At 32.6% G+C, this 15,022-nt stretch overlaps 1 protein-coding gene across 1 annotated transcript; it reads left to right on the plus strand.

The window, feature by feature from the left end:
• The first annotated feature begins 6,139 nt into the window (after positions 1-6,139).
• On the plus strand, positions 6,140-13,990 carry LOC146531757 (spermine oxidase-like). The gene is made up of 8 exons (XM_085198307.1): positions 6,140-6,209; positions 10,396-10,578; positions 10,747-10,956; positions 11,667-11,883; positions 12,329-12,507; positions 12,755-13,016; positions 13,378-13,481; positions 13,729-13,990. Exons 1-8 carry the CDS (start codon positions 6,157-6,159, stop codon positions 13,964-13,966), a joined length of 1,446 nt encoding a protein of 481 aa, XP_085054433.1. The 5' UTR covers positions 6,140-6,156; the 3' UTR covers positions 13,967-13,990.
• Positions 13,991-15,022: the final 1,032 nt, after the last annotated feature.

The following is a 15,022-nucleotide window of genomic DNA, read 5'->3' on the forward strand; positions in this document are numbered from 1 at the left end:
TACAGATAGATTCTTACATGAGAAAATACAGCTAGTAATTAACAACAGAAAACCTTTACATTCAGTAACAAATTATTGCTGATTGATTATATGATTAATCACTAAGGTCCTAAAGGAAGTAAGCGTATCCGTATTGATATCCATTGAATCGCAATTTTTATTATACAAATTACATAGACGGGGAATAACTGTGTTAGCTCCAAAAACAGATTTTTTAAATGGTGGTACCAATAAAGAGATAGGCTTTCTAGGGTATCGATATGGTATCCTAAACGTAATTTTAGCTAATAGATTTGGGCAATCTATTTTGTTCCGTAGCAGTTTATAAAGAAACATAATATCCAGCAAGTCTCTTCTTTGCCCAAGGAGATCATATTAAAATATTTTAATCTGCCTTTTAATCTTAGATGTTCCGCCATATTGAATTTAGAAAAACGTCACATTTTTCGAGTTACTCTCAACGAGCCCTTTCAATAGATATCCATATTGTAGAAGTAGACTAAAATTAACTATTCGGCTATCTTGGATGGTCCGCCATATTGGATTTAGAATGACATTAGATTATTTTTCGAGTTACTCTCAATGAGCCTTTTCATTTGATATCCATATTGCAGAATTGCAAAAATAATAACTATTCGTTCATCTTGGATGGTCCCCCATATTGGATTTAGAATGATGTCACATTATTTCCCAAGTTGCTCTTAAGAAGCCCTTTCATTTGATACCCATATTATAGAAGTGCATTAAATATAACTATTCCGCCATCTTGGATAGTCCGCCTTATTAGATTTAGAATGACGTCACATCATTTTTCAAGTTGCTCTTAAGAAACCCTTTCATTTGATACCCGTAATGTACAAGTGCATCAAAAATAACTATTCTGTTACTTTGGATGGTTCGCCATATTGGATTTAAAATGACGTTACACTATTTTTCCAGTTACTCTCAACAAGCCCTTTCATTTGATATCCATATTATAGAAGTTCATGAAATATAACTATTCCGCCATCCTGGATGGTCCGCCATATTGTATTTAGAATGAAGTTTCAAACCTTATCGTGTATTGTCATCCAAGCCAAATGTGTATACAAAATTTCAGCTCAATCGTACGAACATACCTTTCATTATATGAAAGCACAAAAAACTTGAATCGTGTCAATTCTATTGGATTTCAAGTGATGTCACATTATTTTTCTAATTGTTCTCGGCAAGATCTTTCATTTGATACCCATATTGCAGAAGTGCATAAATAATAACTATTCCGCCATCTTAGATGTTCCGCCATATGGGATTTAGTATAACGTCACATTAATTTTAGAGTTACGGTCAACGACCCATTTCATTTAATATCTATATTGTAGAAGTAGACCAAATAGATACTCGGCTATCTTCAATATCCTCCTTATGGGATTTAGCGTGACATCACATTATTTTTCGAGTTGCTCTCAACGAGTCCTTTCATTTGATACCCATATTGTAGAAGTACATTAAAAATAACAATTCCGCCATCTTGCATGGTCCGCCATATTACATTTAGAGTGACGTCACATGTTTTATCGTGCATTGTCATCCAAAGTAAACGTGTATACAAAATTTCAGCTCAATCGGTTGACGATATCTACTTCAAAATTGAGCTCCAAGATTTCACCCGAACCCACATACATACATTGCAAGTTAAATAAAAGCTTTTAAATACATAAACTACCTGAATGAGCCCAGTCATGGGTAAATCAATACACAGTAATATCCGTCTATAGGATTGAAGCAGGCTGATAGTGTCTACATTTCACTTGTATTCACGATTCAATTGAAATTCTGATAAGAATGTGGAGGTATGGAGATTAATCCATAAAATAATCGATCGCACACATACTTATTAAAGTTCGGTCCCCATACCACATACATACTCGTACATACTCGTTTACAAGGATGTTCTTTTCATAAAATACTTTGTACTTGATATCTAACATTTTTTTTCGCTTCCATCAATTTACTGGTATTAATTGCATTCTTACTGACACCCCATTATTAGTGAATTGCAAAATGTAAATATTTTAAAACGAAAGTAAATTTGTATACAATATACATAAAACAAACGAAAATATATAAGAGTCGGAAGGCGATGTCATCTACAGAAATTATTTCTTAATCAGCAAGATATGTTAGATTAACTTAATTTGCTTTTCCCTTTAATGAACATATAATTCTAAGTTGGGGGATTTTAATAGACATTGTTTTGTACATTTTAGGATAGTAAAATGAACATGAAATTCAGTTAGAAACACATGAATTCGGCAGAAAAGTAGCTATATTCGGACAAATAGGATTGATGGTCAGCGAGACAATTGTAATCAACCGGAATGGAAGTGGGACGCCCTTATAAAACCCCTAGTAAATTGATTGCTGCGGCGAGAACTGAGTTAACTGATTACATCGCAAAAGAAATACTTGATACTTTTATATTGGTCCTGTACATTTTTTCTGATTATTATCGAAAATCAAACTAAAATATTGTAGTTTATTTTCTATATTTGATTCACAGTTATCTAATAAGAGTTATTAAACTCGTAATAATAGCTCACTTGAAACTAATTAGATACTCGGTTTTATTTATCAAACATAGAAGTAAACTTCAGTAATTTATAAAGTAAAAATCTTAAATTATTAAGGAACCCAATTTAAAATATAAATAAATCGCGAAAATTCCTTAACTGATGAGCCAAAACAGAATCCCTTCAACATTTGTTACAGGTCTGGCAGCGAAACTTTTATTCCTACAATTTGGACGACGGACCTACTATGAAAACGTTGCAGGCAAAATATTTTACATGACTAGCAGTATCTACTGTGAATCGGTATAGCAATTTCATATTATCAAATTATATTTTCTTTATATTGACCGTAGGTGTAACAGTGTTCCGTCTCTCCTTATGGCTGTATCACAAGTATAAATCGTTGAATCATTGTGTTTGGCATTTTTCCATTTTCTTGTGTTCGACATTTTATGCAAGAATTAATTAATTGTATTTTAAGTTTTTTATGTATTCGCTTAGTTAGTTAGTTATTCGCTCTGGTGACGCAAAGCGTGGCGTTGAGTTTCGCCAGTCAACACGCAATGCCTCCGAGATTTCACGGAAGGTAGGTTCCCAGGTTCCTATGCTGCAAATTACATGATACAGCGTAGGCTAATATATATAATGTTTACTCAAAGTGCTATTAGTGTCACTGTGGCTAGTAGCCAAATAGTGTTACAAAATCTTTTCTCGCATAAAAGTCAGAACATTCGAGTCACGTACTCGTATGGGGCCACCGCCTCTCTATCTCCCTACTTTATAATACATGGTAGCAAGCGCCGGGAGCTGTTTGCATCTCACCTTTATATATACTTACTGCTGTGCATGTACCATGTAGGTATATTCCACGTGGAGTTCAAGTAAACATTCAATAGTCCAGTGACTTTTATCAACGAATAAATATTGGTAAAAATTTAGTATTTGTAAAGAAACTTATTGACGTAACAGAAACGTGTTATTTTTTAATCAACCTGTAAAAGCAAATATAGTCGTGGCGTAGCTTAGGAAACTGTAATTAACAACCAATACATATAAATTTTCGGGTTAAATTCGATATTTTTTTGTCAATATACTATAGTTTTATTATTATATATATTTGTTACAGATACTATACTATATTAGCAAATGATCTATTTTGTTTTATATATCTTTTTCATCACTGCACTTTTGAATCGTCGAATGAACAAAAACGCTACCACCGGTTCGGACGACAGTTCTGCTGGGAAGAGCCGGCAAGAAACTCAACAGTTGCTTTTTTCAAAGTCACCTATGGTACTTATAATTTAATTATTACGTTAACTGGCAGCTATTCTGCTTGACATTTAATAGACATTCCATATCTTCCATACATGTTGGTAAATTTTTTACATATACTTAAAATTATGGTATGGTACACTCAGACATTTGGAGGCGAAAACTTATCTTTATTTCTCGACCCTATCGTATATTTATCACTATTTTTACTATGACACTATATTTTGTCGGATGTCTGAGTTTATCCGCAAGTGGTTCCAGATGAGTGTTAAACTTGAGTTTGGAATCTATAGGTTATACCTAATTATATACAACTTAATACTTTTAATAGCTGATTCTGACATACTGACGGGTTTCTTCTTTAATTACTAAACTAAAATTATGTTTTTTAATTTATTTATAATATTTGCTTTACCAAATGGTAAAGCAAATTCAATACATTTAGATTTTTTGGCATTTAATTCAGATTATAAATTTCAAACCAGTGAAGAATAGGTGATAATTCACTTCGTCATAATTTGTTTTATTCCTGACCACCTTAACTAGTAAAGAGGTATCATCTGCGAAGAGTACAATATCACACGATCTTAGAATATATTCACTTTTAATAAATACTAGCGACCCCCTTGCGGCTTCGCCCGCTTTTACTACTGGATTATTCATATAATTTATGTTTGCAAAGCACTTAAGATAATGTGAAAATTAATTAAACCCTAATGCAACCCGCATTTTCGTAATTTCAATAAGGATTTTCCAATAGTTTTACACAGCAAGGATTTTTTAGTAGGTACCGTAATTTTAAATCTGTGCTACTAATCTTTTCAAGTACTTATTAAAATATATTTAAATGACTATTTTTAGATAGTTAAATGACTATTTTTAAACGGAAGAAATTATAAACAAAAACCTACCTACTACTAACTACTACAAAAATGTGAAACCAAATATATCGCGCTTAAATAATACATTCAACTCAAAATCTTCGTTGCTATAGAGGCAGCCGGGTTTTTTTTTCAAGCTTGTGGTTAATGCTGAAGGGGGTATTCTGTCCCTGATGAAAAGCAAGCACGACGTGGCTGCCTGTGAGGAAAATTAAATATAGAATGCATGGGCCGGGAATCGAACCCGGGCCGCCCGCGTGGCAAGCGAGCATTCTACCCCTGAACCACCGATGCGTGTAAGGCAAGTGGGCACGGCGGACGCATGGCGAGTGGCGAGCCGTTTCGCAGCAAGGATTTTTTTGATATTGTAACAACTTCTAAAGTACTTATTAAAATGAAAAACTGTAAAAGACAGTTTTGGTCTACATTAAATGGCCAACGTAACTAATATACTTATTTATATGCTGAGAGTAAGGGATAAGTGAAATTTGAGTAACATACAGCTGATGTGTCAACGGCGGGATGTGTTAACAATTAAATGCGTTTTTCTGTAAAACTATTCGCAATTTCGAAATATTTTAAAAAGCAAATTTTATCTTCGTTTAACGTAGAAAATTAATAAAGTATTTTAAAGGATAAGGATTAATACCATTATGGAAAAATATCCCTCACAATAAAAAATATATTGAAGTTATTATTTTTAGACAGAAAAATGATCACTACACGTTATTCTTAAAAGATACGAATATGCTCTCGCGGACTTTTTTGTAGATCTTATTAAGGGGAACAATACTACAGTACATTTTTTTCATGTAGTACTTACCATTAGAGCAGCGCATGCCCGAAAGTGTCTCAACGGGTAGGACTTTATACACATTTATCGTATTTATGATAATTTACATAAGAATGTACAAATAATAAACTATATATAAACCTTCTACGAAAAACACTCGACTTAATGGTGAAGACCGCATCAAAATCCGTTGGGTGGTTTAGAAGAAGAAGAGTTAGAAACAACAGACAGACACGAATAGCGACTTTGTTTTATAAGATATAGGATAATGGTTTCATTTCTCTCCTCTGGCACCAAGGCCGCCACTAAATACGTTATGCCTTGAAAAAATCGATAGAAAGTGGGGCACTCAGTGTCTTCACACTAGGTTCCGCTGAAGGCATTGCGTGTTGAGTGGCGGAACTCGACGCCACGCTTTGCCGAGGCAAAGTGACTGTCTGATATCGAGATATTAGAGCAAAGAAATGAGAATATAAATTTAAATAAATACTTCATTTTTTCGAGCGGGGATTGAACCCACAACCAGTTTGTCTTACAGTCACACTTTGTGCTACGCCCGGCCTCAACATCAGGCACCTACTCTATCATATGATATGTCTAATTTTGTCATATTTTTTATTGTATGTCTCATAGACCATTCAGTACACTGGTGACCATGGGAGCGATACTACAGATTTCTTTGCTGTGTCTTCTCGCCTCTATATATGCGTATGTATTTTTTTTTACTAACTATTTAATTTTTGATTAATGTTAATTACGTTTCTCTTCTGCTTATGCTATATGTGACCATTATCTAATATTTTTTTAGCTTCTTAAATACAATAGGGCCACAAATCGAAAAAAATCGTTTTAATACACTTTTTTATTCTTAATTTCTTGAATAGTAAATGGATATATACTTTTATTATGAAATAATTTAAGGGGGAAATAATAAAAATAATTTGTTATCAATTTTTATTTATGAAATTAATAAAATTAACAATTTTAACTTACATTTATTAGTCAAGGCACATGTTTAACAGTTTTTGTGAAAAATTACAACAAAAACAATATAAAATATTTTTTCTTCTAATAGATTAAACATAAAAACAAAATAATACTTATACTGCATCAAAAAAATAATAAAAAAAGAAATATTTAGCTTATTATTTTGTGCAATTTTTACGGACGAAAATGGCATGTTCTATACCTATCACTAATATTGCATTGGTAGCAAACGTATTTAATCTTGCTATATTTGTTGGTGTGACATATTCCACACCACTATATAGATTTGGCTACCTTTTGTGGTAGTTCTTTCGAGGATTCACCTACATGATCTCGGATTCTTTTACGAAGTTCTGTGGGCAAATGTAGATTTATTTCCTGTTTTGAAAATATTCTGATGTTATACATTTCAAAGATGATAATTCTTATTTCAAAGTTTGTGTGAATCATTATTTCTTGTAAATTATCATTAGTAAAAAATAAGTTCCAACATACATCAGCTGTTTTAGCAGTTGGCCAATAGACCTGACGAATTGCCTTACTCTTACACAAACATCTTACACTTACTATAAACCGTTCCAAATTTTCCCAGCTCTTTGTTGTGGGAAAAAATGGAACGAATTGGTTTACAGTACACCTTTGTTAGATTACTTTTCTGATTATATAGGCTAATTTCCGTTATCCAACTCCTGCTCTGTGTTACTTTCAAAGCTTCTTTGATTAACATTATCGATATCACTACCAGATCGCCAGAAGAAATGTCTTCTGCTTCCTCAAAACGACGTAATAATATGTGTTGGTTATCTTTGTATGACATTCTATATTTTTACTCTAAAAATAAAGCAACATAATGCATAAAATAATAAAAAGAAAATAAAATGTGTTTGTTCAAATTCGTTACAAGTAGAGTAAGGTGGGTTTCATAGACCCGTTGACAGCTTCAACATCGTCCATACTGCTCACTGAGCGGTAGTTGCCTAAAGTAGGCAGGTGACGCTTCTGTACCTCTTCCCGCGCAGCTACTCAGACGCGGAATGCGTAATCATAATTTACTATTAAAATATTCGTCCATTCTTACGGGTCTGAGTGTACCACGCCCAACTTTACGCTCGTAAGGTTAATAATATATTTTTAATTTCTATTGCGATAAATAAAGTTTAGTAGTACATTAATTATCAAAAATCATATATTTTGTTTAGGATTATGCGTATTTTTCTAGTTTTTTTTTTGTTATTTCTCTGTAAGAACTATATTTAGTTATTTTCATTACACAATTTGGCCGTATTCTTCGTGTTAAAAAATTAGATTATTAGTCAAAGAGGATAAAGACAGATGTTTTGAATATATAAATATTCAAACTTGTGACCAATCCTATCCTATATCTTATAAAACAAAGTCGCTTTTGGTGTCTGTCTGAACTTTCTAACTCTTCTTCTTCTAAACCACCCAACGGATTTAGATGCGGTTTTCACCATTAGGTCGAATATTTCTCGGGGAAGGTTTATATATAGTTTATTATTTGTACATTCTTATATAAATTAACATAAATACGATAAATGTGTATAAAGTCCTACCCGTTGAGACACTTTCGCGCATGCGCTGCTTTAATGGTAAGTACTACATGAAAATAATGTACTGGAGTATTGTTCCTCTTAATAAGATCTACAAAAAAGTCCGCGAGAGCATATTCGTATCTTTTAAGAATAACGTGTAGTGATCATATTTCTTTCTAAAAATTGTAATTTCAATATATTTTTTATTGTGAGGGATATTTTTCTATAATGGTATTAATCCTTATCCTTTAAAATACTTTATTAAATTTCTACGAAGATAAAATTTGCTTTTTACACTATTTCGAAATTGCGAATAGTTTTAGAGAAAAATGCATTTAATTGTTGACACATCACGCCGTTGACACATCAGCTGTGCCGACTCAAGTTTCACTTATCCCTTACTCTCAGCATAAAAATAAGTATATTAGTTACGTTGGCCATTTAATGTAGATCAAAACTGTCTTTTACTATTTTTTCATTTTAATAAGTACTTTAGAAGTTGTTACAATATCAAAACATCCTTGCTGCGAAGCGCGCCCCGCGACGTTTTGCTTATACAAGCGCGTCATGAGCAGTTATCGGTGGTTCAGTGGTAGAATGTTCGCCTGCCACGCGGGCGGCCCGGGTTCGATTCCCGACCAATGCATTCTATTCAATTTTCCTCACAGACAGCCACGTAGTGCTTGCTTTTCATCAGAGACAGAATACCCTCTTCAGCATTAATCACAAGCTCGAAAAAAAAACCCGCCCGCTATAGAGGCATAGCAACGAACATTTAGATGCGTTTGCACGTATTGGATAATTGGAGTTGAATGTATTATTTCAGCGCGATATATATGGTTTCATATTTTTTGTAGTAGTTATTAGTAGATAGGTTTTTGTTTATAATTTCTTCCGTTTAAATAAAGTTTAAAAATAGTCATTTAAATATCTAAAAATAGTCATTTTAATATATTTTAATAAGTACTTGAAAAGATTAGTAGCACAGATTTAAAATTACGGTACCTACTAAAAAATCCTTGCTGTGTAAAACAATTGGAAAATCCTTATTGAAACTACGAAAATGCGGGTTGCATTAGGATTTAATTAATTTTCACATTATCTTAAGTGCTTTGCAAACATACATTATATGAATAATCCAGTAGTAAAAGCGGGCGAAGCCGCAAGAGGGTCGCTAGTATTTTTATAATTATCTTAACAGAAATGATTATTTTTTATATGCAAAAGGACCTTGTGGGTACATATTTCTTTCTTGATATCACTTACATAACAGTTATGTATGTCATTAAACACGGTAATTATAGCTAGCTTAGCTATTCTATAGAAATATTTTCATTCGTTGAACTTCGCAATACAACACGATAATGTTTTGAAAATTGGGCGGAAATTGAGGAACGGTATATCATATACAGTTTGCCTACGCTGTGGGGAAACGCATAAATCTGTATTTTTAAAGTTATGAAAATATTTGTTAGGCAAAACAACTATAATTGTTTTGGTAATTATCAATGCCAAAGGTTCTGGATCAGTTATAAAATATTATTTATTATTTTTTATCTTCAAATGATACTCACTAATATATACAAATCTGCAGTTCATAGGTGACTGATAAACATTAAAAGGTCTCTAATATTATGTAATATGATAACAGATACATTGAATTCAATGCCAATAAATTCTTTATCTAGTTGTGTTTTGTTTTTGTGGACAAAAAGGTGGAAAAGGCCCCGCCTTTTATTAAGATTCCACTATATGTCTGTCTGTCACTAGACTATATCTCTTGAATCATATTAGTTAGACAGTTAGTTGAAATTTTCATAGATGATATAACAAGAAATACTAAACAACATAAACAGATTAATATTTAAGGGTGCTTCTATTATAATAAACATGATTTTTTTGCTTTTTTCGCTCAATATTAATAACCGCAACGCTTGAAATATTCACAGAATATTTAGTTATTTATATTAAAAATAAATAATTAAATTACAACACAATAAATATTTAAGGGCGCTACCATGAGCCCGCTGCCGCCTATTACGTTTCGTGCGTGAATTCGACCCGCACTTGACTGACTTCGCATAAGCTTTACTCGTATGTAATTGTCAAGTACATATTAAGAATAACACTTTAATAATGTTAAACATTAATATCAAGTGTTGTGATAGTTTATACACATTTTGCCAGTTTAGTTTTACACCCTTCCTCATATATTACAAGGTAAGCAGCTAACCCATAAGATATTCCATTTCCCACGAACCAGCCCATTTACCATACATTGCCTATTTTCTTTCTGTGTTTTTTTTACCAACACAGAAAGAAAATGAAAATACTTTTTCTAATTTTTCCAACAGTTCGCCCGTACCTACATCGTATGATACGATAGTAGTGGGTCTTGGGGCAGCAGGTGCGACTGCGGCGTCCACTCTAGCTAAAACTGGGAAGAGAGTCTTGGTTTTAGAAGCTCAGGACAGAATCGGTGGTCGAGTGAAAACTGTTCCATTTGGAGATGGTGTAGTTGAAGAAGGTGCGGAATGGTAAGTTGACTTGTTTTCATTTTTTCTTGCCTTAAATCTATGGAGTAGGTAGAGGGCGTATTGCAAAATTCAACTCTGCGCCCTTTATGATAGCGAGAAAATTAATATAATTACTTCCTTCAAGTGGGAATCGTATCCACCAAAGTTAATAAACGCAACCAATTTTAGGATCCACGGCACGAACTACAGCAGAATATACGAGAGTGCGGTTACTCACAACATATCAGTATCATCACAAACTCAGGGGTTCTTAGTGTACAACTCTGACGGCACTCCAGGGAACACCAGTTTGATATCTGACTTGTTTGAATATTCCGGTTCTATTGAAAACATTCCAGCGGAAAAACCTGAAGCTTTGGGGAATTATATAACTAGAAGGTAAGTTTTAACAGAATATTTACAGATTTAAGATTTGATAGATAGAGGTCAGGTGCACAAGAATGTAGGTGTAATAGTAAATAGTTTATTAGGATTAACAGCAACACTAGGTTCCCTCGTTCCCTTGTAATTGTGGATAAAAATAAATAAAATAGTAAGATAAGTGATTTACTAGAATTTTTATAATTTAGCTTCACTTGCGAGTAATCGGCGTAATTTGATTGTGTCAGATTTTTATTTTTCCTTACCAAATTTCTTTATACTCCATGATGAAAGCTGTCCTATAAGTTTCTATTTTGGCTTTGGACTATAACTATGCCAAAATTTATTCATTTCCATCCAATAGTTGTCGTAATTTTTAGTAATTTTCGATTGTTTAATTTTTAATGAAATTATACTGAAAATCGGACCCTAAGGTCATCACCAAACAAAAAAAATTAAAATGGCATTATTGTTATATTATTGTTTGTTATATTTATCACATGTTAAATGTTATATTATTGTTTATCTTAAGCTACGTTCATATTTATAATGCTATGTTTTAAGCGCGTATGTTTTTATATCCGTTCCTTCGTTCCCTTGTACCTTAAGCCAGTTAACTGATTTTGATGAATAAGATGTTATTGGATTTGTCTTCATGGTATCATACTTTTTATAAAATTGTTTGTTTTGTTTTTAATTCATTTGTTTTTTTTTTATGTATATTTTAGCCTACTCAACCATATTAAAGACAATCATGCGGAAGTACAGAACGATGAGGCGTTTCTGAATGAAACGTTGGAACTGTTAAATAAATTTATAAGTAATGATATCGCGTCCAATGATTGGAATGATATAAGTGCACAATCGCATTTTAGAGAAATTGATGGGAATCTAGCCACAACATGGCATCGACATGGTTACAAGACCTTCTTTGATATTTTATTGGTGAGTTTAGTATTTTATTATCGATTATTTATATAATAATAATAATCTTTATTTGGTATAAGAAGGTAAGTACAAAGACAAATGAATATTATAACATATCAGGTCTAAGGGGATACAATAAATCAAGCTTCTAAGTAAATATGTAATAATAATGCATCGATTGTGCTAAATTTTGTATAAAACTCACCCCGTAATCAAACCTATCTGGTACTTTCCTTTAAGTTTTTTTACCACTCTACCATCTAGTACCAAAGTACTCGTTAAGATGATTGATACAAGCCGAAATTCGATGATTCGAATATTGTAAATTCCCGTCTTAGCGAGCACCTGCGTCCTATAGCCTACTAGCCTTTGCTACTAGTAGTAGTAGTAGTCTTTATTCTAGAAAAACGAAACATACGTCACCTATTTATAGTAATAAATAATTTTATTTCCTCTCACACAGAATACATACAACAACGGCCCTGGTTACCCAAATTTGGATATAAAACTAAACAAAGAGGTAATTGAGATAAAATGGCCGCGGAATTCTACCGGAAGTGTACAGGTTATATGTAAAGATGGCGACGTGTATACAGCTGATAACGTTATTGTTACCGTTTCTCTTGGATTATTGAAAGAAAGGTTGGTGACTTGGTAATATACCTTTTTCTATATTTCTTTATAAGAACCTACTTGTTAATTAAAATCAGTGAATAAATAAAATTAAATCAGAAAATAAATTTGTATGGTACATTTTTATTCATAAAATATTCATAATACGACAATCGATCGATCGACGTATCTGTACATGTAAAAATAGGAGCGAGATAACAAAAAATAATAAATATATTAATAAAAATTAAATTGATTATAATAATAACATTTTCAGATACGCTTCACTTTTTTCACCATCGCTGCCACAGGAAAAAATACAAGCCATAGACAAAGTGAATTTTGGACTTATAGGAAAAATTATATTATCATTCCCAGAAAGATGGGTGCGTGAAGAGAGTTACAAGTTGTTCTATTTACCTGGTGATAAGGAAAAATTTGGCAATGACACCTGGTTGACCAAAATACGAGATATAACAACTCCAGCCGGTTCGTCCAATACGGTGACGCTGTGGACTTGTGGTGAAAATACTAAATTCGTTAGTTTTATTCTTTGAGCACTATAGACCGCGTATAGTGCTTAAGCACTATTTCAATATAGGAATATATATATATACATAGTATATATACATAGTATATATACATAGTCATATTAAAACACTTCCATTACCAGAAGGGGAAAATGCAAATTTTAAATATTTCATTATCCCAAATCGAAACCACAACATCTTGAGCCACACTGTCTTGATATTTTTATATAAAATTAATATTATATTGTTACAGTAAAATTTAAATCACAAAAAATACTATAAAAGATAAGGATATAGACAAAATAAGACTGTTCTGTGTAAAAACAAAACAAAAATTAATCCTACATAAGAAATGGCATATCCATTACAGGTAGAATCATTACCAGAAGACGTTGTTAAGAATAAATCTATGGAACTTTTGCATCAATTTTTGGGCAAAGATATGATCATACCAGAGCCAACTGGGATGATACGGTAGGCCAATATTACTATTATTAAACTGTGCTCATGAAATAAGTACACTATTTGGTATCTTTGTTAATTTTTGGTCGTGAAAAGCTTTGCCTCGATACTAAAGCGAAAATATAAACGTAAATAAATATTTCGCTTCCTCGAGTGGGGATCGAACCCACAACCGTCGCGTTACAGTCACACCCTTGTGCCGCTGCGCCACGACGACCTTTTTTATTTTTGTTTTTAATTTTTAATATAACATTTTCAGATCCACATGGTACTCGAATCCATTTACTCGTGGAACGTATACTTTTGATGGTTTAATTGTACACGAGTATCCGAACGCGAGAGCTGTACTCGGAAAACCCCTTGTAGACGCTAAGGGGAATCCCAAAGTTCTATTTGCTGGAGAAGCGACGGATGTGATACACTTTGCAACAGTTCACGGAGCCAGTGACACGGGCTACAGAGAAGCTATGAGAATATTAAATTCGAGTAAAGCTTAGAAAATATAAATATTGACGTTGTAATTAATCTATTATACCCTGACTAAAATCAAATCAAATACCAACGATGAAGACGTTATGTATGTGGAAACCATTTTGATGAAATATCCGAAGAATATGAGTGATTCTCTGCGAGATATTTTCAAATAAATTAAAAGCAGAAAATCTTTTTTGGAAAAAGATTTTATTTAAACGCTCTAAAAAGGAGAAAATAGAGTTTTACTTTTAAATTTAAACTATCAACTCATACCCTCATTACACATAATTTATATGATATTAAAAGCTTATCGCTACCTAGTTACGTTAGTTACCTAAAAACAATGTTTTTTATTTAAAGACAAAACCCGATTTTCTTTTCTTATTACATTTACGATCCTACGCTGTGGAGTGCAAAGTTATAACTATCATATAGTAACTAATACAACTATAACAACATAAATGTTAAGTATATTCACGTTGTTGATGCTCGATAGAGTGCCGGGAAAGTTTGTCTGGTTTATTTTCATTACTTTATTACATTCGCTCGCAAGTCACAACAAAATGTATTAAAAATGGTATAAAATATAGTAAAAAAACTATTTTTAAGCTTTATGAAATTGTTATTTTTGTAGCAGTTTTTATTTGAATTCAGCTTACAGTTAATTTCAAACTTAGATTATGGTTAAGATATGGAATTTTTCATTCTTGTTTCCGATCTAAACGGTTCTCTTTGCCCACGTCGTGAGTGATTTGGCTTTAAAGAGGAAAAAAATGTATGTTTAAAATGAAATAAAATTTAATAGTGAATTATTAACATGGTAGCAAAATATGAACGTCATTCAATCAATAAAGGAGGGAGAGTATAAATCGTATTACAGGCCGTCGACGTGGTCTGACCCATGATGATAAGTTAACGAAGTGATACGCCGCTCGTCGAACTTTACGTAGATGCTGTATAAGCTGAGACGTGACTAGAAACCTGAAAAACTTAAAAGGCTTGTAACATAGTGTATGGGAATAGTGTCTGAGATAGTTACAAGATTTCATTATAATGTCATGAGGCCATTGTGCCGCAAT

Source organism: Heliconius melpomene, chromosome 15 (genome assembly GCF_056956725.1).
Source record: "Heliconius melpomene rosina isolate 202511_hmr_F chromosome 15, ASM5695672v1, whole genome shotgun sequence".
Taxonomy (NCBI): Eukaryota; Metazoa; Arthropoda; class Insecta; order Lepidoptera; family Nymphalidae; genus Heliconius; species Heliconius melpomene.

What these genes read in the sequence shown, in the direction of transcription:
- LOC146531757 (XM_085198307.1), top strand. Translation starts at nt 6,157, where the DNA reads ATGGGAGCGATACTACAGATTTCTTTGCTGTGTCTTCTCGCCTCTATA. An exon ending in GTTGAAGAAGGTGCGGAATG is followed by an intron (nt 10,579 to 10,746) that starts GTAAGTTGACTT and finishes AACCAATTTTAG; the next exon opens with GATCCACGGCACGAACTACA. An exon ending in CCTTCTTTGATATTTTATTG is followed by an intron (nt 11,884 to 12,328) that starts GTGAGTTTAGTA and finishes CCTCTCACACAG; the next exon opens with AATACATACAACAACGGCCC.